Source organism: Scyliorhinus torazame, chromosome 19, assembly GCF_047496885.1.
Source record: "Scyliorhinus torazame isolate Kashiwa2021f chromosome 19, sScyTor2.1, whole genome shotgun sequence".
Classification (NCBI taxonomy): Eukaryota; Metazoa; Chordata; class Chondrichthyes; order Carcharhiniformes; family Scyliorhinidae; genus Scyliorhinus; species Scyliorhinus torazame.
The window spans coordinates 97121756-97146480 of NC_092725.1; the positions used below are offsets into that span (position 1 = coordinate 97121756).

Consider the following 24725-nt stretch of genomic DNA (forward strand, 5'->3'; position numbering starts at 1 on the left):
GACCCGCCAAGGACTTCTCATGCCCCCTCCAGCTCTCCTAAGCCCTTTTTTCAGCTCATTCCTTGCTACCTTGTAACCCTCAAACGACCCTACTGAACCTTGTTTTCTCATCCTTACATACTCTTCCTTTTTCCTCTTGACAAGACATTCAACCTCTTTTGTGAACCATGGTTCCCTCACATGGCCATTTCCTCCCTGCCTGACAGGGACATGCCTATCAAGGACACGCAGTATTTGTTCCTTGAACAAGCTCCACTTTTCATTTGTGCCTTTCACTGACGGTTTCTGTTCCCATCTTATGCTCCCTAATTCTTGCCTAATCACATCATAATTACCCCTCCCCCAGTTATAAACCTTGCCCTGCCGTATGGCCCTATTCCTCTCCATTGCAATAGTGAAAGACACCGAATTGTGGTCACTATCTCCAAAGTGCTCTCCCACAAACAAATCTAACACTTGGCCCGGTTCTTTACCCAGTACCAAATCCAATGTGGCCCCTCCTCTTGTCGGCCTATCCACATATTGTGTCAGGAAACCCTACTGCACGCACTGTACGAAAACTGCCCCATCCGAACTGTTCGACCGATAGAGGTTCCAATCAATATTTGGAAAGTTAAAGTCACCCATGACAAGTACCCTGAGACCTCCACACCTATCCATAATCTGTTTTGCAATTTCTTCCTCCACATCTCTATTACTATTGGGGGCCTATAGAAAACTCATAACAATGTGAGCGCTCCTTTCCTATTTCTAACTTCGGTCCATAGTGCCTCAGTAGGCAGATCCCCTTCAAACTGCCTTTCTGCAGCTGTTAAACTATCCTCCACCTCTTTTACCACCTTCCCTACTCTTACTGAAACATCTATACCCCGGAACTTCCAACAACCATTCCTGTCCCTGTTCTAACCATGGTCTCCGTAATGGCCACAACATCGTAGTCCCAAGTACCAATCCACGCTCCAAGTTCACCTACCTTATTCCGGATGCTTCTTGCATTGAAGTAGACACACTTCAACCCACCTTTCTGTCTGCCAGTACACTCCTGCGACCTTGATACTCTCCTCAGGACCTCACTATTCTCGACACTGGCTTCTGGAACACAGCTCGTTTACCCAGCCCCCTGACAAATTGGTTTAAACCCCCCCGAAGAGCCGTAGCAAATGTCCCTCCCAGGACATTGGTGCCCCTCTGGTTCAGGTGCAAACCGTCCTGTCTTTACAGGTCCCACCTTCCCCAGAATGTGCTCCAATTATCCACGTACCTGAAACCCTCCCTCCTACACCATCCCTGCAGCCACGTGTTTATCTGCACTCTCTCCCTGTTCCTCACCTCACTAGCATGTGGCACCGGCAACAAACCAGAGATGATAACATGGTTTGTCCTGGCTCTCAGATTCCACCCTAGCTCCCTAAATTCCTGTTTTAAATCCCCGTCCCTTCTCTTACCTATGTCGTTGGTACCAATGTGTACCACGTCTTGTGATTCCTCCCCCTCCCCTTTAAGGATTCTGAAAACACGGTCCGAGACGTCACGGACCCTGGCACCCGGGAGGCAACAGACCATCCGTGAGTCTCTTTTGCTGCCACAGAACCATCTATCTGTCCCACTAACTATCGAGTCCCCAATAACTATTGCTCTCGTGCTCTCCTTCCTTCCCTTCTGAGCCACAGGGACGGACTCCGTTCTGGAGATCCATTCACCGTGGCTTACCCCTGGTAGGTCGTCCCCCTCAACAGTATCCAAAGCGGTATGCTTGTTACTGAGGGGAACGACCACAGAGGATCCCTGCACTGACTGCTTCCTCCCAGCCCCTCTCACCGTCACCCATCTATCTACCTTGATTCTTCGGAGTTACTACATCCCTGAAGCTACTATCGATGACCACCTCTGCCTCCCGAACGATCCGAAGTTCATCCAGCTCCAGTTCCCTAACGCGGTTTCTGAGGAGCTGGAGATGGGTGCACTTCCCACAGGTGAAATCAGCAGGGACACTGACGGTGTCCCTCACCTCAAACATTCTGCAGGAGGAACATTGCACTGCCTTCCCCTCTAGATAAAAAAAGAAAAAGAAAGAAAGAGCTTACCTGTTATTCACTCTACCCCTTTGGTTAAAGGAGGTGGAAGGTTGGGGGACACTACAAGTGTAGTGTCTAGGGTTTAGAAACTGCCCAACTTAAATACAGGTAAAAATAAAACACTTAACCAGCAACCATTGCACCCCACACGAGAACAGCAATCAGCTGTTATGGGCCTGCGCAAACAATTTAAATCTTTACGACTTACCCAGCAGTCACTCTGTCCTCACTCCGACCAGATTCAGCTGGAAACTCCCAACAGTAAGTTTAAAAAAAAATTTACTCCCCTTCTCAGCAAGCACCCACTCAGCAACCACTGCGCCCCGCACGATAACACCTCAGGGAAAAGAAAAATACTTACCTGCAGGCTGTGATGTCACGGTTCAACTTCTTTCTACTTCTACCTGCCCTCGAGTCTCCCTCTTATCTTTACTCGGCTGGCATCCTTACAGTGATTGTCTTTTATTTTTGGTTAGAGGAGGAGGTAGGGAGGGAAACACTGAAGAAGTTGAGTTTTCTCTTTAGACTGATTATTCCAATGATAATCTAGAGATCGCCAAAGAATATCTATCTAGCAAATTCATGCATTCCATTGTTATACTTTACATAAATCTATCAAATAGACACAATGGGAATCAGGAGGAAAGCTCTAGCAGGAGCCTTAGCTAGCAGAAAGGAATGTGGTTGTGGGTGTTGGAGGTCAGTCATCTCAGGGTACTGTCCTAGACCAGTGTTCTTCAAACTTTTTTTCCGGGATCCATTTTCACCAACCGGCTGACCTTCGGGACCCAACCCGGCTGACCTTCGGGACCCAACCCGGCCGACCTTCGGGACCCAACCCGGCCGACCTTCGGGACCCAACCCGGCCGACCTTCGGGACCCAACCCGGCCGACCTTCGGGACCCAACCCGGCCGACCTTCGGGACCCAACCCGGCCGACCTTCGGGACCCAACCCGGCCGACTTTCGGGACCCAACCCGGCTGACCTTCGGGACCCAACCCGGCCGACCTGCGCGACCACCATTTTCTCTTACCTTGTTTGCTGCTGTCAAAAATGGAGAAAATGGTTTTGGGTCCCTTTGGCCCTCGTAGACGCTCCTCCAATGGAACCTGTTGGATGAAGTCGAAGCCTTCTGGTGTCGGAAAGTATGGAGTCTCCATCTGTCCAAAGTTTTGAATTTTTTTCCTGTAAAAGTTTATCAAATAAACCCCCCCTGAACTTGTAAAAGAAATAAAATGAGTAAAATAAATGAAAAAAAAAATTAAATGAATAAAAACCACTCCAGAACTTGTAAAACAAAAAGCTGCAACCGTTTGAAAAAAATAGCGGCAGCACTGCACATGCGTAAATGCGCATGTGCGCCGATCATCGCGCACACATGCGCAATGCGCCCCAATTTTTTTTTTAACATGTTCGCGGCCGGCGTTATGAAAAGCCGGCTGCTGCGCGGGGATTTGCACGATCGGGAGCGCCGCGGACAACGGCTCCACGACCCTCCCGATACCCGCCTGCGGGTCACGCCCCCGACTTTGAAGAACACTGTCCTAGGCGAATCCATCTTAAACAACTTCAATGGCCCTCCCTCCATAAGGTGAGAGGCGAGGTGTTGGCTGATAATTGCACTGAGTTCTGCTTTTAATTCCTCGGAGGGAAGCACAGTGGTTCTGTACTGTAGGGTTTCTATGAGATAACATTACATCAGCTTGAACAATCCAAAATCTTCCTCTATTCTAACTTCCACTGGATTTTGTTCACCTATCATATCCTGTGCTCAAGGACATCTATTGGCTCCCGGTCCAGAAATGCCTTGATTTTAAGATTCACATGTATTCAAATTCTTCCGCGATCCTGTCCTTATCTCCAACCTTCTTAAGCCCTACAACCCTCCAAGATTTCCTCAGACTCTTGCCTGTTGCACATCTGGGCATGATTCTCTGACCCCCCCCGCTATTCTCTGGCGCCGGTTTCCGGACGGGGGCGGGGATCGTGCCCTGCCAGTCGGGGGCCATTGGCAGCGGCCCCCCCGGCAACTCTCCGGGCCCCGATGGGCCAGGCGGCCACCCGTTTTTGGCCAATCCAGTCGGCGTGGATTAGACATAGTCTATAACGGCAGGACCTGGCTTGGAGGGTGGCTAGCGGAGCCCTTGGTGGAGTGGGGTGTGGGGAGATCCGGGTCCGGGGGGGGGCCCCACGGTAGCCTGGCCCGCAATCGGGGCCCATCGATCTGCGGGCGGGCGGGCATGTGCCATGGGGGTACTCATTCCCTCCGCACTGGCCTGTGTAAGGCTCCGCCATGGCCGATGCGGAGAAGAAACCCCCTGCGCATGCACAGAAAACACGCCAGCGGTTCTGCATGCACCAGAACTTGCTGGCGGTCCTGCGAATGCACTAACTTGTGCATGCCGGCGGAGGCCCTTCAGCGCTGGTTGGCGCGGCGCCAACCCCTCCAGCGCCAGCCTAGCCCCCAGAAGTGCGGAGGATTCCGCAACTTCCGGGCGGCCCGACGCCGGAGTGGTTCACACCGCTCTTTGGAGCCGGTACGGGCCGCCCCGCCGATTCCGGGAGAATCCAGGCCCTGATTTTCTTCATCCCATTATTAACAGCTGTGCATTCAGCTGCCTGGCCCTAAGCTTTGGAATTCCCTCTCTAAATCCCTCTGCCTCTCTACCCTTCCTCTTCTAGGACCGTCCGTAAAACCAACTTCTCTGAACAAGTATCAGGTCACTTGTCATGATATCTCCTACATGGTTTGGCCTACAATTTGATTTGCTAACCATTCCTGTGAAATACTGTGCAATATTTTTATGATAAAGGTAATCATGGGCGGCACAGTGGTTAGCACAGCTGTCTCACGGCGCCAAGGTCCCAGGTTCCACCCCGGCCCTGGGTCACTGTCCGTGTGGGGTTTGCACGTTCTCCCGTGTTTGCGTGGATTTCGCCCGCACAACCCAAAAGATGTGCAGGGTAGGTGGATTGGCCAGACTAAATTGCCCCTGAATTGGAAAAAATGAATTGGATACTCTAAATTTTATTTTTTTTAAACTAATCTGTAAGTGCAACTTGATGAATATTTCTATTACCTGGTGAGAAGGAAACTTCCATGTAAAAGCCTAGGTGATCCCTCTGCATACATTGGTTTCATGGGTAATATTAAGATCAAACAAGTTGCCTTCCCTAGGTGCTCACTGGCCTTCTGCCAAATATCTTGTTTAGATTAATCACCTAATTTTAAAATGCAGAATGAATCTGTTTTGATCTCCATTTTTTGAAAAATCTACGTTGATTTCATAAATCGCATTAAGATCACTGAGTATTGTTTTTTTCCTCAATGGGAAAGTATTGTAGACATTTGTGTATTGATTTTTCAAATATTTCACAACTGATGTTTCATCTCCCCAAGAGGTTCAGTGGGAGGGCGGATTCTGTGAGTGGCAACATCTTGCCTTAAGGCTACTGTGCCACCATATTTTCCTTGTCAACGATCATATTGTTGTATGATTTCTTGTGAATATACACAGAACCATCCTCAACATGCCCACTCAGTCGTGTGTTGGAGCAACGGCCATCAGTTGACTTGTTTAAAGACTTTTGTTAAAGGAGTAATTGTGTCACTTAACTCCCCCCCCCCCCCCACCCCTTTTTTACAGGAACATGTGTAAATTACAGGAATATGAGGATTATTTTTCAAATACAATATGTCTTTAAGGCACTGATGTTAGTAAGGGGTTGGTTTTTCCAAAGCTACTGTGGCTCTGCTGAGGGTGCTAAACATCATAAATGGTAATACAGCTGATCTCCGTCCATAACAGTAAGGCATTTGCAGAGACAACTTCTGAAAATCTAGGCAGAAAATCATTCAGAAGTTGATGGTTTGTGTGAACTGAAGGATTTTTAATTTGCAAAAGAAATGACCCAGACAAGCATTCTTCACTTGTCTCAATGAAAAAATGTACCGTAGTCCAATAGTGTAAACATTTTGAGAGCTTGAAACATTTTATCATTTAAAGTAATATTTTATGAACCCCCTTTATTCGCGAGTGCGCCTGGCCTAATCGTTGTTGCTACCACATTCTTGGTATTTGCAAGGATTGGCAACTAAAAATGCTTATTCACTGCCTGGGCTGGGCTCCCAGCACTAGCTGTTACTCTCTGAGAAAAGACTAAGTGGTAAAATCCTATGTTTGTGCCACGCAACAGAAAATGGCAGCTCCACTTTCAAGTCAGCCACCTTATGGTAAGTTTTATTTGTTTTCAATGTTATATACTTAGTGGTGTGCTTCAATGCACTTGAAAAGGCCATATTGCTGGGCCTTAATCTAGAGGGGTCCTTTTAAGTTCAGAGGTTCAGACGATTTTGGCCATGTTTCCTGAGGAATTTTCGTTTTGTTTTTAAAGCAGTCCATTGTGCTCAGCTGGCTAGGGTTGGGGAAATATACTAACTTCAATTCTGTTTTCTTTTTCAAATGTAGCGGAGACGGAGAGAGAATCGGAGCATGTGGATTCTGCTGGCCTCCCACTGCGAGCAGTGGAGGCAGACGGTTCGCAGCTGTTTCCAACCTCTCCAGATTCGAAAAAGAAATCAAAAGGAATCAAAAAATTATTTGGAAAGTAAGCAGTCTGTTTTAAATTCAACTTTTGGTGTATAAAATGATTGGGATAATGGAGAATTTTGTTGTACGGGAATAAAGAGGGAAGAGACGTTATGGCAATTTATTAATGGTCACCCTTTCCCTCGTTTACACTAATATTTCCTAATTGTATAGAGCTTGTTTTCAGTTCACAGCTGGCTGCTTCCAATTTGTCAAAAATAATACCAGAGTTACCCCACTTGGATGTTAACTATTTTTGTCTGTGGAAAATACCTGCCATATGTTGTTGCAAAATGAATTGTTTACTGAAATATATACCAAATGTGGTGTGAGAAAAGCAAATGGTTTGGGCCTGGAATGCACTGCCTGGGAGTGTGGCAGAGGCTGATTCAACCAAGACATTCAAGAGGGCATTAGATGATTATTTGACTGGAAACAGGCAATGACCATCAGCAATAAGAATCAAACCATCGCCCCCTTGACATTCAATGACATTACCGTCACTGAATCTCCCACTCAAAATCCTGGGGGTTACCAATGACCAGAAATTGAACTGGGCTAGCCATATAAATACTGTGGCTACAAGAGTAGGTCAGAGGCTAGGAATCACCTGATTCCCCAAAGCCTATCTGCCACCTACAAGGAACAGGTCAGGAATGTGATGGCATACTCCCCACTTGCCTGGATGAGTGCAGCTCCAACAACACCAGATGCTCAACACCAACCAGGACAAAGCAGCCCGCTTCATTGGTACCCCTTTTATAAACATTCCCTCCCACCACCACCAATGCACAGTAACAGCCATGTGTACCATCTACAAGGTTCCTTAGGCAGCACCGTTCAAACCCACAACCACTACCATCTAGAAGGACAAGAGCAGTAGATACATGGGAACATCAGCACTTGGAAGTTCCCCTCCAAGTCACTCACCATCCTGACTTGGAAATATATCATCGTTCCTTCACTGCTACTGGGTCAAAGTCCTGGAACCCCCTGATAGCACAGTGGATACACCTAAGCCACATGGACTGCAGCGATTCAAGAAGGCAGCTCACCACCTTCTCGAGGGAAATTAGCAATGGGCAACAAATGCTGCCTTAGCCTGCAACATCCACATCCCGAAAATAAAATGATTAAAGGAAAAGCCTAGGCTGGAATTCCAATACAGCTTTGCTTCTTTCGGGTTAAACTGAGGTTCCTTCTCTTGTGTTGATGTAAAAAAAAATCCCATGACTCAATCTTTGAGCAGGGTAGTCCTTTCTGTTGCTTTGGCCAACATTTATCTCTTAAATAGTAACATCAAAAACAATTAATATGGTCATTTTCACATTGCAGTTTGTGGGAACCTGCTGGCCTCTCTATTTCTAAACATTACAACAGTGGTTATACTCTAAAGCATGTTAGGACATCCTGAGGTCATTAAAGGCATTATATAAATGCACATTCTTTTTTTAGTTATGAGCACAGATCTAGGAGCTAACAACACACTTTTGGGAAGAAAGGGTTTGGAAACCTGCTAGCTGTTTGCTGGGCCAATGGGGCTGAGGGTTTTTCTTTTGACAGGAGAGCGTTGAGTGGTTTTGGAAAGGAAGTAGAGAAGACTGAGCCATATACAATGTCAGCTAATATGCAAATTTGAGGATAAGGCAGAGGGAAACCTAGGAGAAGTTATTTTTTGCTCTCTGGTAGCCTATTCCTGTTCCTAATTCATATGTTCATGAAATAGTGGGTGTTTTTAGCATGACGACTGTTAGACTAATTTGCTTATGTGGTCCAACCAGATCTAATAGATAGCTAAACTATTTGTGTGCCAACTGCTCAAGCCTGCAACCCTGGAACTTGAGGGTGCCATACTGGTTTGTTTGGGATGGACATGGAAGAAAGTGGGAATTGTTGAGTAGGGGATTGGGTGTTGGGAGAGGGGTGGCACAGTCGTTAGCCCAGTCGCTTCACAGCACCAGGGTCCCAGGTTAGATTCCCGGCTTGGGTCACTGTCTTCCTCCGGGTGCTCCGGTTTCCTCCCACAAGTCCCGAAAGACGTGTTGTTAGGCAATTTGGATATTCTGAATTCTTCCTCCGTGTACTCGAACAGGCTCCGGAATGTGGTGACTAGGGAATTTTCACAGTAACTTCATTGCAGTGTTAATGTAAGCCTACTTGTGACAAAGATTATTATTATAAGGAAGCAAGTAGAGATAAGATTGGGAGTATGGGTTAGGGGACTTGTACGGAGGGCGAGTTTTAGAGAGGATAGGATGTCTGTGAACACGAGGAAATATGTGATGTTGATTGACTCGTCATCCTTGCTGATTTCAGTGCAGAGGCTGAGGAAGGGGAGTATCTCAAACTTGGGAGAAAATGCTGGACAATCTCAGCAGGTCTGGCAGCATATGTAGGGAGAGAAAAGAGCTAACGTTTTGAGTCCAGATGACCCTTTGTCAAAGCGTTGACAAGTGTAGGAAGCTTCATTCAGAGGCAAGGTGTTGCCAAGTTTCAGTCGAAGCCACAATGTTAGTGAAACCAGTGATAATTGGATTGTGGACAATTGCCAGCGAGAGGAAAATGCTGGCCTACTGGTGCAAGGTGGCAGCAGTGGGATGGACTTGGGGTTGCATCAATTGAATTATTTTTGCATTTTCGTTTTCAGACTTAAACGAAGTCAATCAACCACCTTTAATCCTGATGACATGACTGATACAGATTTCAAGAGAGGTGGAACCAGGAGTACGTCAGGTCCTAAGCTCGGCTGGTCCCGGGATCTACAGCATGCTAAAACGTATGATACAGTTCAAAATGTAAACACAAATTTTGAGTGTTTTATTCAGATCCTTATGGACTTGTATTTTATCCCTTCTATCTACAGTTCAAGGTAACCGGTAGGTTTATACAACCATTTTGTTTGAGAATATAAGGAAGAATAAGCTGTGGCCCTTCTCGACTGTTCCACCATTCCCTAGACCTCAGCTCCACTTTCCTGCCTCATCCCCGTACTCCTTGATTCATTTAGGAGCCAAGATTAGTTTTTATGATGAATATACTTAACAACTGACCATCCACAGCTGGCGGGGATAATAAATTTATGTACCTCCTGCATAGAATGTGGAAATAAAATACAGGCAAGTCGGAGACAATTAATTTCTTTCACAAAGTGCAAATTGGACAACAATGAAAAATATATTTGGGAATATATTTGGCTGGGGGTAGAAATGGTGGCAATGATGGAGATGGAAATATATGACGAATTTTCAGGGTTAGATCTTTCATGTATAATGGGAAAACCATGCGTTAAGGTGGGATAGGAACCACAAGCCAACTAAAAGTTTTCTCTATTTCATCTGAGCACTTTGCAGAGTAAGTGGATTGTCTAGATTTTATATTGGTAAATTTAAACAGAATTTTGTTTTCTAACTCTAATTTGCCACTAATCTGAGGCACAAACTAATTTTCTCTGCAGGGATCTGGATGCTCCATTTGCAAAGTGGAGCAGAGAGCAGGTGTGTAACTGGCTGCATGATCAAGGACTGGGCATATATGTGGGCGGTTCCAAATCCTGGATCACTTCAGGGCAGACGTTGCTGCACGCATCTCAGCAGGACCTGGAGAGGGTGAGTCAAATTACCACAACTTGCATTTTTATAGTGCCTGTAAAATAGGCAAGTCTTTGAAGACACTTCACAGCAGTGTAATCAGACAAAGGTAACCTTGAGCCAATGAAGGACCTATTGGGACAGTTGATTCAGAGAAGGATTGTAAGGAGAGTCTTAGAGGAGGGAGAGGTTTCGGAAAGGAATTCCAGAGCTTGGAGCCAAGATATCTGGAGGCATGGCCGTCAATGGTGAGGTGAAGGGTGTGGGATACCCTGGGTTCATGTGACTTGCTAAACAGCAAGATGTTTGCATTTGAATTTCAGTTGGTACTAGATGACTTAAATTCATTTTTCACTAAATATAGAATGTAAACAATAAGCTGACTGACTTGTTCTGGCAATAGGGCCCTGGAAGAACTACAGTGGATTTCCAACTATGGCAAATACAAATACAGACGGACTGACCAAGTAATTTCTTGTCTGTGATGTTAAATTAGAGTGTGGAGAACATAATTGGCAGAACTGTGTCTTTATCACCTGACAGTTCAGGTCAGATTTTGTCAGCATTCTGGAGGCTAATGCCAATAGTGGGGCAGCTGTCAGCAACTGCCCCGAAACCCTTCCCTCCCTCTCCTAGACCAGGTGGTTCTTTTTAAAAATAAATTTCGAGTACCCAACCCTTTTTTTTCAAAATGAAGGGACAATTTAGCGTGTCCAATCCACCTACCCTGCACATCTTTAGGTTGTGGGGGTGAGACCCACGCAAACACGGGGAGAATGTGCAAACTCCACATGGACAGTGACCCAGGGCTGGGATCAACCCGGGTCATCAACGCCGTGAGGCAGCAGTGCTAACCAGCGCGCCGTCAGCCGAGGCGATTCATAACTGCTTTTCACTTTCAGTCCACAACCAGGAGCATGTAACCAGTGTCTGGAAAATCCATCTGACCCCACCCCCCTCCGGCATCACAGAAAAATACATACCTAGCACAATAAAGTAAAGAATAGTACACAAAATCGATGTCACTGCAATAATGATGATTGAGGAATTGGTTCTTGAAGGATTGGATCATTCTTTGACCAATTTGTTTGTATAGGAACTCGGGATCAAACATCCTCTGCACAAAAAGAAATTACAGCTAGCTCTACAGGCATTCGGCTCTGAAGAGGAAGATAACAAAGGAAAGCTGGATTACAATTGGGTCACGAGTGAGTAGAATGGTGTTTTTCAAGGTTCAGCAGAGACTTGGAGAGCAACAGTTGTGGTTAGGTGAAGAAACTAAGACCATCATATTACTTACGGTTGAGATTTGGTCTGTTGCTTCTGGACCAGCTTGGGTAGGATGGTCACCAATGGGCATAACAGTGAAGCAGAGGCAAGGGGAAGAGAGGACTAATAACTGAATCTGTCCAAAATCCTGAAAGCTCATCAGAATATTGTGGAGGAGAAGGTTACCGGAATAGAAATGTTGGATAGAAGGAAACCCTTGGGGGAGGGAAAATCCACTGAAAGATCATATAGTTTCCTTTCAAAATTGTTTACATACAATGTACTGAGTGATATGAGTCGGTTTTTCATGTGGCTGAATGTACTCACATTGATTAACTATCAGGGCTGATGTGTACATTTATTTGATAACATTTGTGGTAATTATGACAAGTTGGAGAATTATTCCAAAGATTTATTTCAATTGTATATTTTGGGAAAATGTAAATTGGTTTGAATTTGAACTCTACCAGTTGCTGTCTGAAGCATTTCCACATCCGTGTACACACACATGTGACAGCCAGTCTCCTAATTGATGAAATATTCCCTTTATAGCTCTGAGCAGAGTATTAGAGACCACTGGGTATATTTGTCTGAAAAGGATGCAGAGGTTTTGAAGCTCTTAACAAGGTGCATGTAGTTCATTTAATGCACATTTTGAAACCTGAATTAAAATGTTGCGTTTTAATGACCTCCCTCTATTGAAGCGTGAAGTTCTTGTGTTGTTCCAATCCACTGGAAGCCCCACATTCATCCTATCCAGTAATTTCAGAATTAAGTACAGAGCATTGTTTTGAATACTGAAAAAAACATTTTCCAATATAGTTTCTTTACCATTGAAGCAGTAAATAGAATTTGTCCCCATTAGGATGGCTGGATGATATTGGATTACCCCAGTACAAGACTCAGTTTGATGAAGGAAGAGTTGATGGTCGAATGCTCCATTACATGACGGTGGTAAGCAAATTCGTTAAGTTTTGTTTTAAATGTGAGATGTGTGTGGTCTTTTTTTAAAGTGAGAGCAATAGATTTTAATAAACATCATAATTGGATTTATAACTGCATGCTCCTCATCTCCCATTGGATTTCACAAGAGTAATATGATTTGTTCAGTATTTATGTTTACTTTGACTGACTGTCTTTTGCCCAGACCGTCCCTAAATTAGATCAAAGATGAAACTGTCCTTTGGAGTGAGCCAGTGATAGGACCCTTGGGAGTGCAAATCAACCTTGAGAAACAAAGGTTAAATTGAACTTGTATCCAAGGTTGAGAATGTCACTAATACTGCAGGATAGTTCATTTGTGCAGTGGGTCAGACAGGCTGCCACTTTCCTCTACTGGTATTTCTCATTAAATGTACTATCGCTAGAATAAATGTTTGAGACATTGGCAATGATATTAGAGCACCAGTTGACATCTTGAACTTTTTTCCAGTTGCCCCCGGCGTTTGGTCATTTTGAGCAAACTAATGATCTAGTTATATTCAAACAGAACACTCAGTGGAAGGGGTTGGGCATGAAAGGAAAAGGCAAATTATAAAATCAACACTATTATTTAAACAACCACAGTATTAGAAAATTCAAATCCAAAATTCTATGGTTAACTTTTAATGCTTAAGAAACAAATTATATTTAACACTAATTTGATTTGAAGCAGCAAGTAATTCAGAAGTTTTTTTATAAATGGTGAATTTCAGGCCATTATTAAAGCTGGATTTAATCTTCGATTCTGTTCAGTTCATGTATTCATGTGATCGTGTTGATTTTTTAAAAAAATCATGATGTCCGATGTGCTTATTTGAGAAAGTAAAGATGTGATTCGATGCGTTCTTTGTGCATTTGTCTGTCATTCAGCCATTTTTAAATAAACTGTTCCTTTGAAGTACCGTCTGGCTTCGGCCTAGAACAGCCAACTGCTGAGTCTTTAATCCGATTGTTATTGCTGTTGACATTCACTGTAAACACTATCCATTGAAACCTTGCCAAGGGAAATGTTATGGAAATTCTACTCCTAGCTAGTTTGTGCCCTACTCTGGGTATATCTTAATTTAACCTCAGCTGGTCTTCCAAAGATATATTTTTTTGAGTTTTTCACTGAAGAGTTAAATGTCTATTGAACTAAAAATAAACACATCTAATCCTTTTTTGTTTGTATATATTAGCAATAACTTGCCACATTTCCTGTGGCCCTGTTGTTTTTACTATTGCCATTCAATTTGCACCTCCTTCATTTGAGTGTTTTTAAACATTAAAAAAATTTGAGTAAACTGAATAAAAGCAAGAAGGAACTTATAAAATGCAGTTTATCCCATTCTCAGGACATCCCAAAGCACTTCAGCCACTGTTACATAGATTAATGTCACACATTAACAATACTGAGTTTGGTGGTGATTGTGGCACCAGTGCCCAGCTATATTCTCCTTAATGGTCAATTCTAGCACCTTCCCACAACAAGTGTCAGACCAACCGAGCTACAGTTTCCTGTATTCTGCCTCTCTCCTTGAAAAGAGGGCTTATATTTGCTACTTTACTGTCTGGTGGATCCTTTTCCAGAAACTAGCAGATTTTGGAAAATTAACACCAATGCATCTACTACCTCATTAGCCACCTCTTTTAAGTACTGTTTGTATATTGGTAACAATTTGTGTTTATATATCACTTACGTGGTTGCCATTATATCCCACCCATTTACGGTGTGTTGTGTCGTGAGGATTTGGTAGTTTCTCCCTTTAAAATTTTGTAATTCTTTACTTTTTATAGGATGACCTGTTGTCGCTGAAAGTTGGAAGTGTTCTCCACCACCTGAGTATCAAGAGAGCAATTCAAGTTCTAAGAATAAATAATTTTGAAGCCAATTGTCTTCGTAGAAGGCCATCAGATGAGGTACAAGTCAACGTTGCTTTGAGACGATTGAAGCCACCATGCTTTGATGCGTGAATATGATTGACCAAGGGGCAACAAGATGCTAGTTGGAATCCCCTCCCCCTCTGTGGGTTGTGTTGAGTGAAAGCTGGGTACTCCTGACTGTGGCCTAAATAGTGAGAGAATCAGCAAGAAATATCCATCGGATAGCCTTGCTGCTGGCAGAGTGGAATTGGTTGATCAGGAAAGTAGAGAAGAATATTGGGGGATGAACATATTCTCAAAAAACTGTTTCTTCCTGTGCAGCGGTTCACTCTCCCCTCTAATAGTTGCCACACCATCATGTGCTGCTGGTGTTGATCCCCCTTTGAGTTAAGATGAGTGCCCAAGACATGACTGCAGCAAATATTATTGTTCTCTAAATAAAATTTATCTTTAATTTAGCAGAATTTGAGTGCTTGTATTAACCTGATTTGTTACTGTTAACTCCTGAAAACCTGAAGGAGATTGAGCACCTCAATTGATGGCAAGCATGTAGCTAGAGAGAAGGTGTTTATGTGCACCTTTCACCGACCTGGTTGTTAAGTACTTTTGAAGGAAGCTTGCTGTTATATAGTAGGCAGATGCAGGCAGCTGAATAGGATTCTAACCTGTTTAATCTCTTAACCTTATGAAGAAAGACCATTCTAATCGTATGTAATTTCTTATTTCCTAGAACAACATCACCCCTGCTGAAGTCTCCCAGTGGACAAATCATCGAGTGATGGAATGGCTGCGATCAGCAGATTTGGCAGAATATGCACCCAATCTACGTGGTAGTGGTGTGCACGGTGGATTAATGGTAAACGGAAGATGGGCATTTATTCCAAGTTGAATACTGTCTTGTTTAATCTCCTCAGCGCCAAGATACACGGTGAACACTGTCAATGCTGTAATTGTCTGAATGAGCTGAGTGACACAGTGCAGTATAAAGTGGATGCTGAGGGAGACAGTTTGTCACTGACTGTGTTGACATCGGAACAGGAGTAGGCCATTCAGCCTCTTGAGCCTATCTCATTCAGTGAGATCATGGCTGATCTGTGGCCTATCTCCATATACCTGCCGTTGGCCCATATCCCTTAATATCTACGCATCTCGTGTTTAAAATTAACAACTGTTCTAACTTCAGCTGCTATTTGTGGAGGAGAGTTCCAAACCTCTACCATCCTTTGCTTAAAGAAGTGCTTTCTAACATCTCTCTTGAACAGTCTGGCCCTAATTTATAGAAAATGCTCCCTAGTTTTAGAATCTCCGACCCATGGAAATAGTTTATCTTTATCTATCCTGTCTTTTCCCGTTAATATCTTGAAGATGTACTTGTTCATGGCATTTTAAAGATCTGTGCACCTGAATCCCAAGAATCTTTGGACATCCACTGTACTTAACCTCTTCCCATTTTAGAAATTACCCTGCTGTATCCTTTTTTGATCCAAAATGGATAACCTCATACTTAAATTCCATCTGCCACAATTTTGCCCATTCACCTAGTTTATCAATATCTCCTTGCAATTTTATGCTATCATCTAGACGTCTACAATGTCTCCTAACTTTGTATCATCAAAATATTTGGATATATGACTTTCTATGCTATCATTCAAGTCGTTAGTGAATAATTGAGCGCCGAACACAGATCTCAATGGTACACCACCAGTCGCATCCTGCCAATTAGAGGGATTACCCATAATCCTCACTGTCACCTGCCACTCAACCAATTTCTGTGGAAAGCACAGTGGTTAGCACTGCTGCCTCACAGTGCCAGGGACCTGGATTCAATTCTGACCTTGGGTGACTGTGGAGTTTACACATTCTCCCCCTGTCTGTTTGGGTTTCATCTGGGTGCTCCAGTTTCCACCAACAATCAAAAGATGTGCAGGTTAGGTGGATTGGCCATGCTAAATTGCCCCTTAGTATCTAAAGGTTAGTTGGAGCTGGGCCTAGGTAGGGTGCTCTTTCAGAGGGTTGGTGCAGATTCAATGGGCCGAATGGCCTCCTTCTGCACTGTAGGGATTCTATAATACTCTGTGCATTTCTAACCATGTCAATAATTTGCCCTGAACACCGTGGGCTTTCACTTAGTTAACATTCTCTTATGTGGGACTTTATCATGTCGCTGGAAGTCTATATAAATAACATCAATAGACATTCATCTGTCCACTATCTTCGTTACCTCTTCAAAAAATTCCATGAGATTTGTCAGGCATGACCTTCCCTTCACCATGCTGGCTCTCCCTGATCGACCAAAATTTATAAGGTATTCAGTTACCATATCGCTGATTTATAGACTCCAGCAATTTCCCCCCTCACAGATGTTAGGCTAACTGGTCTGTAATTCCGTGGTTTCACCCTTATAAAGTGGAGTGATGTGTGTGATTTTCCAATCCAGAGTGACTACTCCTGAATACAGAGAACTCTGAAAGATTATAGTTAGGGCATCTACAATGTGCTCCCCTAACCCTTCCACACTGTTGGATGAAAACCGTCAGGTCGTGGGGATTTGTTACTCTTTCCTAGTTCGATCCCGGGTCACTGTCCGTGTGGAGTTTGCACATTCTCCCCGTGTCTGCCTGGGTCTCACCAGCACAATCCAAAGATATGGTAGGTGGATTGGCTGTGCTAAATTGCCCTTTAGTTGGCAAAATAAAAAATCAATTAAAAAAAAAAAAAAAAAAAATTAAAAAAAATACTAGAAACACTCTGCACGATAGGCAGCATCTGGGGAGTTTCTATCAGAACTGGAAAACGTTGGAGATTAGCAATTTTAAACAAGTGAGGAGGCAGGGAAAAGAGGGGTTGGGCCTTGATATCTTTTTGTTCTGTCCTGCCCTCGACCCTTGGATTGTCCCCTGGCTTGCAATTCAAATCTGTTAACTTTGGTTTTATTTCTCGTATTTTAAAGCCTTTCAGCCATTGCAACAGTTATTGAAATGCTGGCATTCAATCTGTAGATAACTGCTGATGCAGTAAAGCCTATAAGCAGGTAGTAACTGTTTGTTTCTTGGCATTTCCACGTTAGTGGGAGAACCTGTTTCCTCCGGTAGAAACTAAATTCAACAGCAGGAATTTTCAGCCTCGAGCTGTGTACTTGTCTTTCTGGAACTTGGTGGGATTTTGAACACAACTTGTCTGAAGGCCGAGGTGTCAGGGCAAAGCTGTACAATGTTGTGAAATTGGAAATGGGCAGTAAAGGATAGGTAATAAACTTGATTTTAGCTGCTAATGCATAGTGCAATATTATCTAAAAAGGCTTGTTTTCCATCTTCAGGTACTAGAACCTCGTTTTAATGTGGAAACACTAGCAATGCTGCTGAACATCCCTCCCAACAAGACACTACTTCGACGCCATTTAGCGACTCACTTTAATTTGCTGGTTGGTCCGGACGCTCAACAGCAGAAGCGGGAGACTGTGGAATCCCCAGACTATTCTCTCCTAACAGCCACTGCCAAAGTAAAGGTGGGCAAGTACAAATCTGTGCAAGGTGGACAACAGTGTTTCTCCTTATTCTGTGTTGCGTTGATATGCTCATATCTTTTTGCAAACTACACAAACCAACATTTCAATGTATGGTCCGAGTACATTCAACAAGCATGTTGAAGCCTGGTCCACTATTAACTGCAAGGTTATTAGAGCTTTCCACCATCTCTCATTCTTGTGGCATTGTAGTGCGTCTTTGCTGTGCCCTTTCCACAGTATTAATATTGATAAATCATCTTGTCAATATAGTCAACAGCTAAAATAACCGTCTAAAATGTATCTAATGTCCTATAACGGACGGAGGTGGTGAGCAGCGGGGTGGAATGAAGATTAAAAGGAAAACCCATGAGGAAGAGAAGGAAGCAGATTGCATGCTTTGTAGACCAGATGTTGGTTGAGGAATAAATATTGGTAGGCACTGGGGAAAATTCCCTTGCTCTTCTTCAAATAGTGCCATGGGATCTTTACATCCACCTGAGCAGGCAGATGTGGCTTTGATTTAATGGCTCATCTTAAAGACAGCTTCTCCTCAGTCCTGCACCGGAGTGTCAGCCATGATTTTTCTGCCAAAGATCTAGAGAAAAACTTGAACCCGACCGACACTAATCTTTTGGTCTTTGCTAACTTTGAGACTTGGAACTCAACAGTTCTGATCACTGATATTCAACTGCCATTAGCACCATTGACTATGGATGCTCTGTCAAGAGTTTATTAAGGCTGAAATTGATACATTTGTTTCGACACCAGGGGAATCCAGGGATAATACAAGAAATAGAAGCAGGGTTGACCAGTCAGCCCCTCAAGCCTCCTACCTGTTAAATATTATCACTAGTTGATCTCCCTCCGCTCCACGCTCATGCCTGCTTCTCATTTCACTTCATTCCTTGGAAAATCAAAAACTTATCAAGTTGCCAGAAATAGTAGTAAACCTGAGGATTCCGAGGTTTTTAGAATACAGAAAAGAAAGTCCAAGAAACTGATAAAGGAGAACAGAATATGAAAGCAATCTAGCAACAAATGAAAAAGATTGTAAAACCTTCTATAGGTATGTAAAATGGAATGGTTTGGCCAAGACAAATGTGAGTCTACTAGAGGTAGAGTCAGGAAAATTCATAATGGGGAATAGAGAAATGGCAGAGAATCTAAATCATTATTTTGTGCCTGTTTCACTCAGGAACATAGGAAATCTCCCAGATGTAGAAATCTAAGGGACAGGGGAGAATGCGGAGTTGAAGGAAATGAGTATAAATAAGAATGTTGTATTGTAGAAATTAATGGAACTGAAAGTTTTTTTGTAAAATACTTTTATTCTCCATTTTCACATTTTCTTCAAAGTTTACACCCCACCAACAAGCCGTAAACGGTAACAAATACAAAGTCAATTCCATTATCATCAACAACGATCCCATCCTCCCACCACCCCAAACAGCCCACCTGACAATATAAGCATCAAATAAAACAAACCCTTACACACTGGGAAAAGCAAAGGGAGAAAAAAAGAAAAAGGAATCAGGAATCGCCTATGGTCACCACTGACCTATAGAGACCACGCCTCCCCCCAACATTCAATGCCATCCAATCCCCTAAAGAGTACCGTAAATGACACCCATGAATTGTAAACCTCCCCCTCCTCCCCTCCACTGCCTAGAATCATAGAAGTTTACAGCATGGAAACAGGCCCTTCGGCCCAACCAGTCCATGCCGCCCAGTTTTTACCATTAAGCTAGTCCCAGTTGCCCGCACTTGGCCCATAACCCTCTATACCCATCTTACCCATGTAACTATCTAAATGCTTTTTAAAAGACACAATTGTACCCGCCTCTACTACTACCTCTGGCAGCCCATTCCAGACACTCACTACCCTCTGAGTGAAGAAATTGCCCCTCTGGGCCCTTCTGAATCTCTCCCCTCTCACCTTAAACCTATGCCCTCTAGTTTTAGACTCCCCTACGTTTGGGAAAAGATGTTGACTATCTACCTTATCTATGCCCCTCATTATTTTATAGACCTCTATAAGATCACCCCTAAGCCTCCTACGCTCCAGGAAAAAAAGTCCCAGTCTATCCAGCCTCTCCTTATAACTCAAACCATCAAGTCCCGGCAACATCCTAGTAAATCTTTTCTGCACTCTTTCCAGTTTAATAATATCCTTTCTATAATAGGGTGACCAGAACTGCACACAGTATTCCAAGTGTGGCCGTACCAATGTCTTGTACAACTTCAACAAGACGTCCCAACTCCTATATTCAATGTTCTGACCAATGAAACCAAGCATGCCGAATGCCTTCTTCACCACCCTGTCCACCTGCGACTCCACCTTCAAGGAGCTATGAACCTGTACTCCTAGATCTCTTTGTTCTATAACTCTCCCCAACGCCATACCATTAACTGAGTAGGTCCTGGCCTGATTCGATCTGCCAAAATGCATCACCTCACATTTATCTAAATTAAACTCCATCTGCCATTCGTCGGCCCACTGGCCTAATTGATCAAGATCCCGTTGCAATCCTAGATAACCTTCTTCACTATCCACTGTGCCACCAATCTTGGTGTCATCTGCAAACTTACTAACCATGCCTCCTAAATTCTCATCCAAAACATTAATATAAATCACAAATAACAGTGGACCCAGCACCGATCCCTGAGGCACACCACTGGTCACAGGCCTCCAGTTTGAAAAACAACCCTCTACAACCACCCTCTGCCTTCTGTCGTCCAGCCAATTTTGAATCCAATTGGCAACCTCACCCTGGATCCCGTGAGCTTTAACCTTCTGCAACAACCTACCATGCGGTACCTTGTCAAAGGCTTTGCTAAAGTCTATGTAGACTACGTCTACTGCACTGCCCTCATCTACCTTCTTGGTCACCCCCTCAAAAAACTCAATCAAATTTGTGAGACATGATTTTCCACGCACAAAGCCATGCTGACTGCCCCGAATCAGTCCTTGCCTCTCTAAATGCTTGTAGATCCTGTCTCTCAGAATACCTTCTAGCAACTTACCTACTACAGACGTTAGGCTCACCGGTCTGTAGTTCCCAGGCTTTTCCCTGCTGCCCTTTTTAAACAAGGGCCGATGATTCAAATATCTCTGTTAGGGTACCCGCAATTTCCTCCCTAGCCTCCCACAACATCCTGGGATACATTTCATCAGGTCCCGGGGATTTATCTACCTTGATGCGCTTTAAGACTTCCAGCACCTCCTCCTCTGTAATATGCACACTTCTCAAGACATCACTTTTTATTTCCCTTAGTTTCCTAACATCCATGCCTTTCTCCACCGTGAATACCGATGAGAAATATTCATTCAGGATCTCACCCAACTCTTGTGGCTCTGCACATAGATGTCCTTGTTGATCCTTAAGAGGCCCTACTCTGTCCCTCGTTACTCTTTTCCCCTTTATGTATCTGTAGAATCTCTTTGGATTCTCCCTTGCATTATTTGCCAAAGCAATTTCATGTCCCCTTTTTGCCCTCCTGATTTTCCTCTTAACTCTATTTCGACAATCTCTATACTCTTCAAGGGATCCACTTGATCCCAGTTGCTTATGTACGTCATATGCCTCCTCCTCCTTTTTGACCAGAGTCTCAATATCTCAAGTCATCCAGGGTTCCCTACTTCTACCAGCCTTGCCCTTCACTCTAAAGGGAATGTGCTTACCCTGCACCCTGGTTAACACATTTTTAAAAGCCTCCCATTTACCAGCCGTCCCTTTGCCTGCCAACAGTCTCCCCCAATCTACCTCTGCAAGTTCCTGTCTGATACCATCAAAATTGGCCTTGCCCCAATTAAGAATTTTAACTCTTGGGCCAGACCTATCATTCTCCATAGCTATCTTAAAACTAATGGAGTTATGGTCACTTGTCCCAAAGTGATCCCTCACTAGCACTTCTGTCACTTGCCCTTCCTTATTTCCCAAGACGAGGTCAGGTTTTGCCCCCTCTCTAGTCGGTCCATCCACATACTGAATGAGAAATTCCTCCTGAATACACTCAACAAATTTCCCTCCATCCAAGCCCCTAATGCTATGGCTGTCCCAGTCAATGTTGGGAAAGTTAAAGTCCCCTACTACTACCACCCTATTATTCTTGCAGCTATCTGTAATCTCCTTACATATTTGCTCCTCAATTTCCCGCTGACTATTTGGGGGCCTGTAGTACAGTCCTACCAAGGTGATCTCTCCCTTCTTATTTTTCAGTTCCACCCATATAGACTCAGTGGGCGAACCCTCGGATATATCCCCTCTAAGTACTGCCGTGATGTTCTCCCTAATCAAAAACGCCACTCCCCCTCCTCTCTTACCTCCTGTTCTATCCTTTCTATAGCATCTGTACCCCGAAACATTGAGCTGCCAGTCCTGCCTCTATTAAACTCCTCCCCCCAACCTCTGTTCCTTCCCCCCCCAACTTTCCACCCCGGCTAGACTCATCAGAACCTGTCCTGCCAGGCTCCGATGGCCGCAGCCCCTCCCACCACCTCATTCCTGTTCACTGGCCGGCTTAAACCAGCCAGTGTGGAGGCCCCCTGCCCGGGTCTCTTTCCCCCTTGCCCGGTCCCAGGAAAATCAAGAAATCCCCTTTAGCACACAAACCCCGCATACACACCCAAGCCCCAAAGAACCATCATTGCAAGTGATAGTCCCATCTCTTCCCTTGTCCAAATATATACAACGTTGGCTCATTTAGCACATACACCAGCACGCAGTGAACAAATAGTTACATGAGGCAACATCGGTTCATGGCCATTTCTCAATTCAGCCACAGTCCAACTGCCTTCGCAAACTCCTCCGCTGCTTCCGCCGTCTCAAAATAAAAGTCCTTGGATTTGTAGGTCAACCTCAACTTAGCTGGGTATACTATGCCGCACAGCACCTTACTGATGTACAGTGCCTTCTTCACCCGGCTGAAGGCCGTCCGCCTCCTCGCCAGCTGCACCATAAAGTCCTGATATATGCGTATATCAGCTCCAGCCCACTGCACCACCCGCTTCTGCTTTGCCCAGCACGGACCTTCTTCTTTACACTGTACCTACGAAAACACAAAGTTACTACTCTTGGCGGCTCACTCTCCTTTGACCTCCATGACAGATGAGCCCGATCCAGTTCATATCGGGAGGGATCATCCCCCTCCCCAAATAGCTTCGCCGACATCGTGGCAAAATACTCAGTCGGCCTCGGGCCTTCCGTTGCTTCGGGCAGACCCACAATCCTCAGATTCTGTCGCCTGGATCTGTTTTCCAAGTCGTCCATTTTGGCTCGCAGATCCTTGTTGATCTCTATCACCTTCCGCATCTCCTTCCCCATCGAGGTAATTTGATCACTGTGCTGCGATAATGTCTCTTCCACTTCCTTCAGCTCCTCGCCTTGCTCCCACACCTCCGCCACTGCGCTCAATACCGCCGCCCTCACCGGGAAAATCACCTCCTCCACCAGCACTTTCAACACCGCCCCCATCTCTTTCCACAATCCCTCCATGTGTTTTGTAAACTGCCTTTCGAGTTCCACGGCATGTCACCGTAGTAATTTCTTCGCCAGTGGGCAATGCGGCCTCCCCTGGTGCCCCAGCCTCCACTTTTATTGCCATCCCCGCGGTGACCTTTCCACTCCCCGACGGACTTTCAGCCGCTTTTTTCACGGCCGTTTTTTAACTTATTTTCAACATTTCCCTTCTCCCTGCTTTTGCCGCCTACATTGCCCCGGGACCGGGCGTCAAACCCCGAAAATGCTGTTCCCAAACGGGAGCCCTCCAATGTGCGGCTGCCTCCCGTCCGCCGTCACCGGAAGTCCCCCAATGGAACTGAAAGTTGTCAAGTCCTTGGGACCTGATATGCATCCCAGAGAGTTGAAAGAGGTTGCTATAGAGATAGTGGATAGAGATACAATTTAGTGATCATCTTCCAAAATTCTATAGATTCTGGAATGTTTCCTGAAGATTTGAAGGTAGCAAATGTCACCCCACTATTTAAGAAGGGAGGGATTGGATATAGTCGGCATGGATGGATGAATGGGAAATCTTGTTTGGCGAGCCTGTTCGGTTTTTTGAAGATGTTACTAACAAAATTGATAAAGGAGAGTCAATGGATGTAGCATATTTGGACTTTCAGAAGGCTTTTGATAAAGTCTCTCATAGGAAGTTAATTAGCAAAATAAAAGCCCATGGGATAGGAGACAACATACCGTCATGGATTGAGGATTGGCTAACAGGCAGCATAGTAGGAATAAACAGATCTCACATTGGCAGACTGTGACTAGCGAGGTACCGCAAAGCTCAGTACTTGCGGTGGGGGCAGCTGTTTGCAATATATATCAATGATTTGGATGTGGGGACCAAATGTAATATTTCCAAGTATGCAGATGTTGCAAAGCTAGGCAGGAACGTGTTGTGAGGAAGATGTAAAGTGGCCATAGGAGGATTTTAACAGGCTTAGTGAGTGGGCAAGAATATAGCAGATGGAATATACGGTGGATAAATGTGAGGTAATCCACTTTGGTAGATGGGACAGATGTGCAGACTGTTTCTTAAATGGTAGAAAGTGTATATGTACAAAGGGACCTCTGTGTCCTTGCCCATAAATCACTGAAGGCTACCATGCAAGTGCAGCAAGCTATGAGGAAACCTAACGGAGTTAGCCTTTATTTCAAAAGGATTTGAGTATAGTAGTAGTGAGGTCTTGCTTCAATGCAACTTTGGTCTCCTTACCACAAAGGATATTATTGCCTTAGAGAGAGTGCAAAGGAGGTTCACCAGGTTGTTCTGGGGATGGCAGGACTGTCTTGTAAAGAGAGTTTGGGCAAACTGGGCCTGTATTCTGTAGAGTTTTCTAGAGAATGAGCG

The 24725-nt window shown here is 44.4% G+C and overlaps 1 protein-coding gene across 13 annotated transcripts in view; it reads left to right on the top strand.

Moving 5' to 3' along the window:
- Positions 1 to 24725, top strand: part of ppfibp1b (PPFIA binding protein 1b) — a 189397-nt gene that overhangs the window by 160076 nt on the left and 4596 nt on the right. For all 13 annotated transcript variants that reach the window (XM_072484860.1, XM_072484863.1, XM_072484861.1 and 10 more), the window contains 8 exons: positions 6546 to 6684; positions 9313 to 9441; positions 10120 to 10270; positions 11349 to 11460; positions 12387 to 12475; positions 14279 to 14401; positions 15096 to 15221; positions 17682 to 17870. In XM_072484860.1, the coding sequence (XP_072340961.1) occupies positions 6546 to 6684; positions 9313 to 9441; positions 10120 to 10270; positions 11349 to 11460; positions 12387 to 12475; positions 14279 to 14401; positions 15096 to 15221; positions 17682 to 17870 (1058 nt within the window). The remainder of the gene's footprint in view (positions 1 to 6545; positions 6685 to 9312; positions 9442 to 10119; positions 10271 to 11348; positions 11461 to 12386; positions 12476 to 14278; positions 14402 to 15095; positions 15222 to 17681; positions 17871 to 24725) is intronic.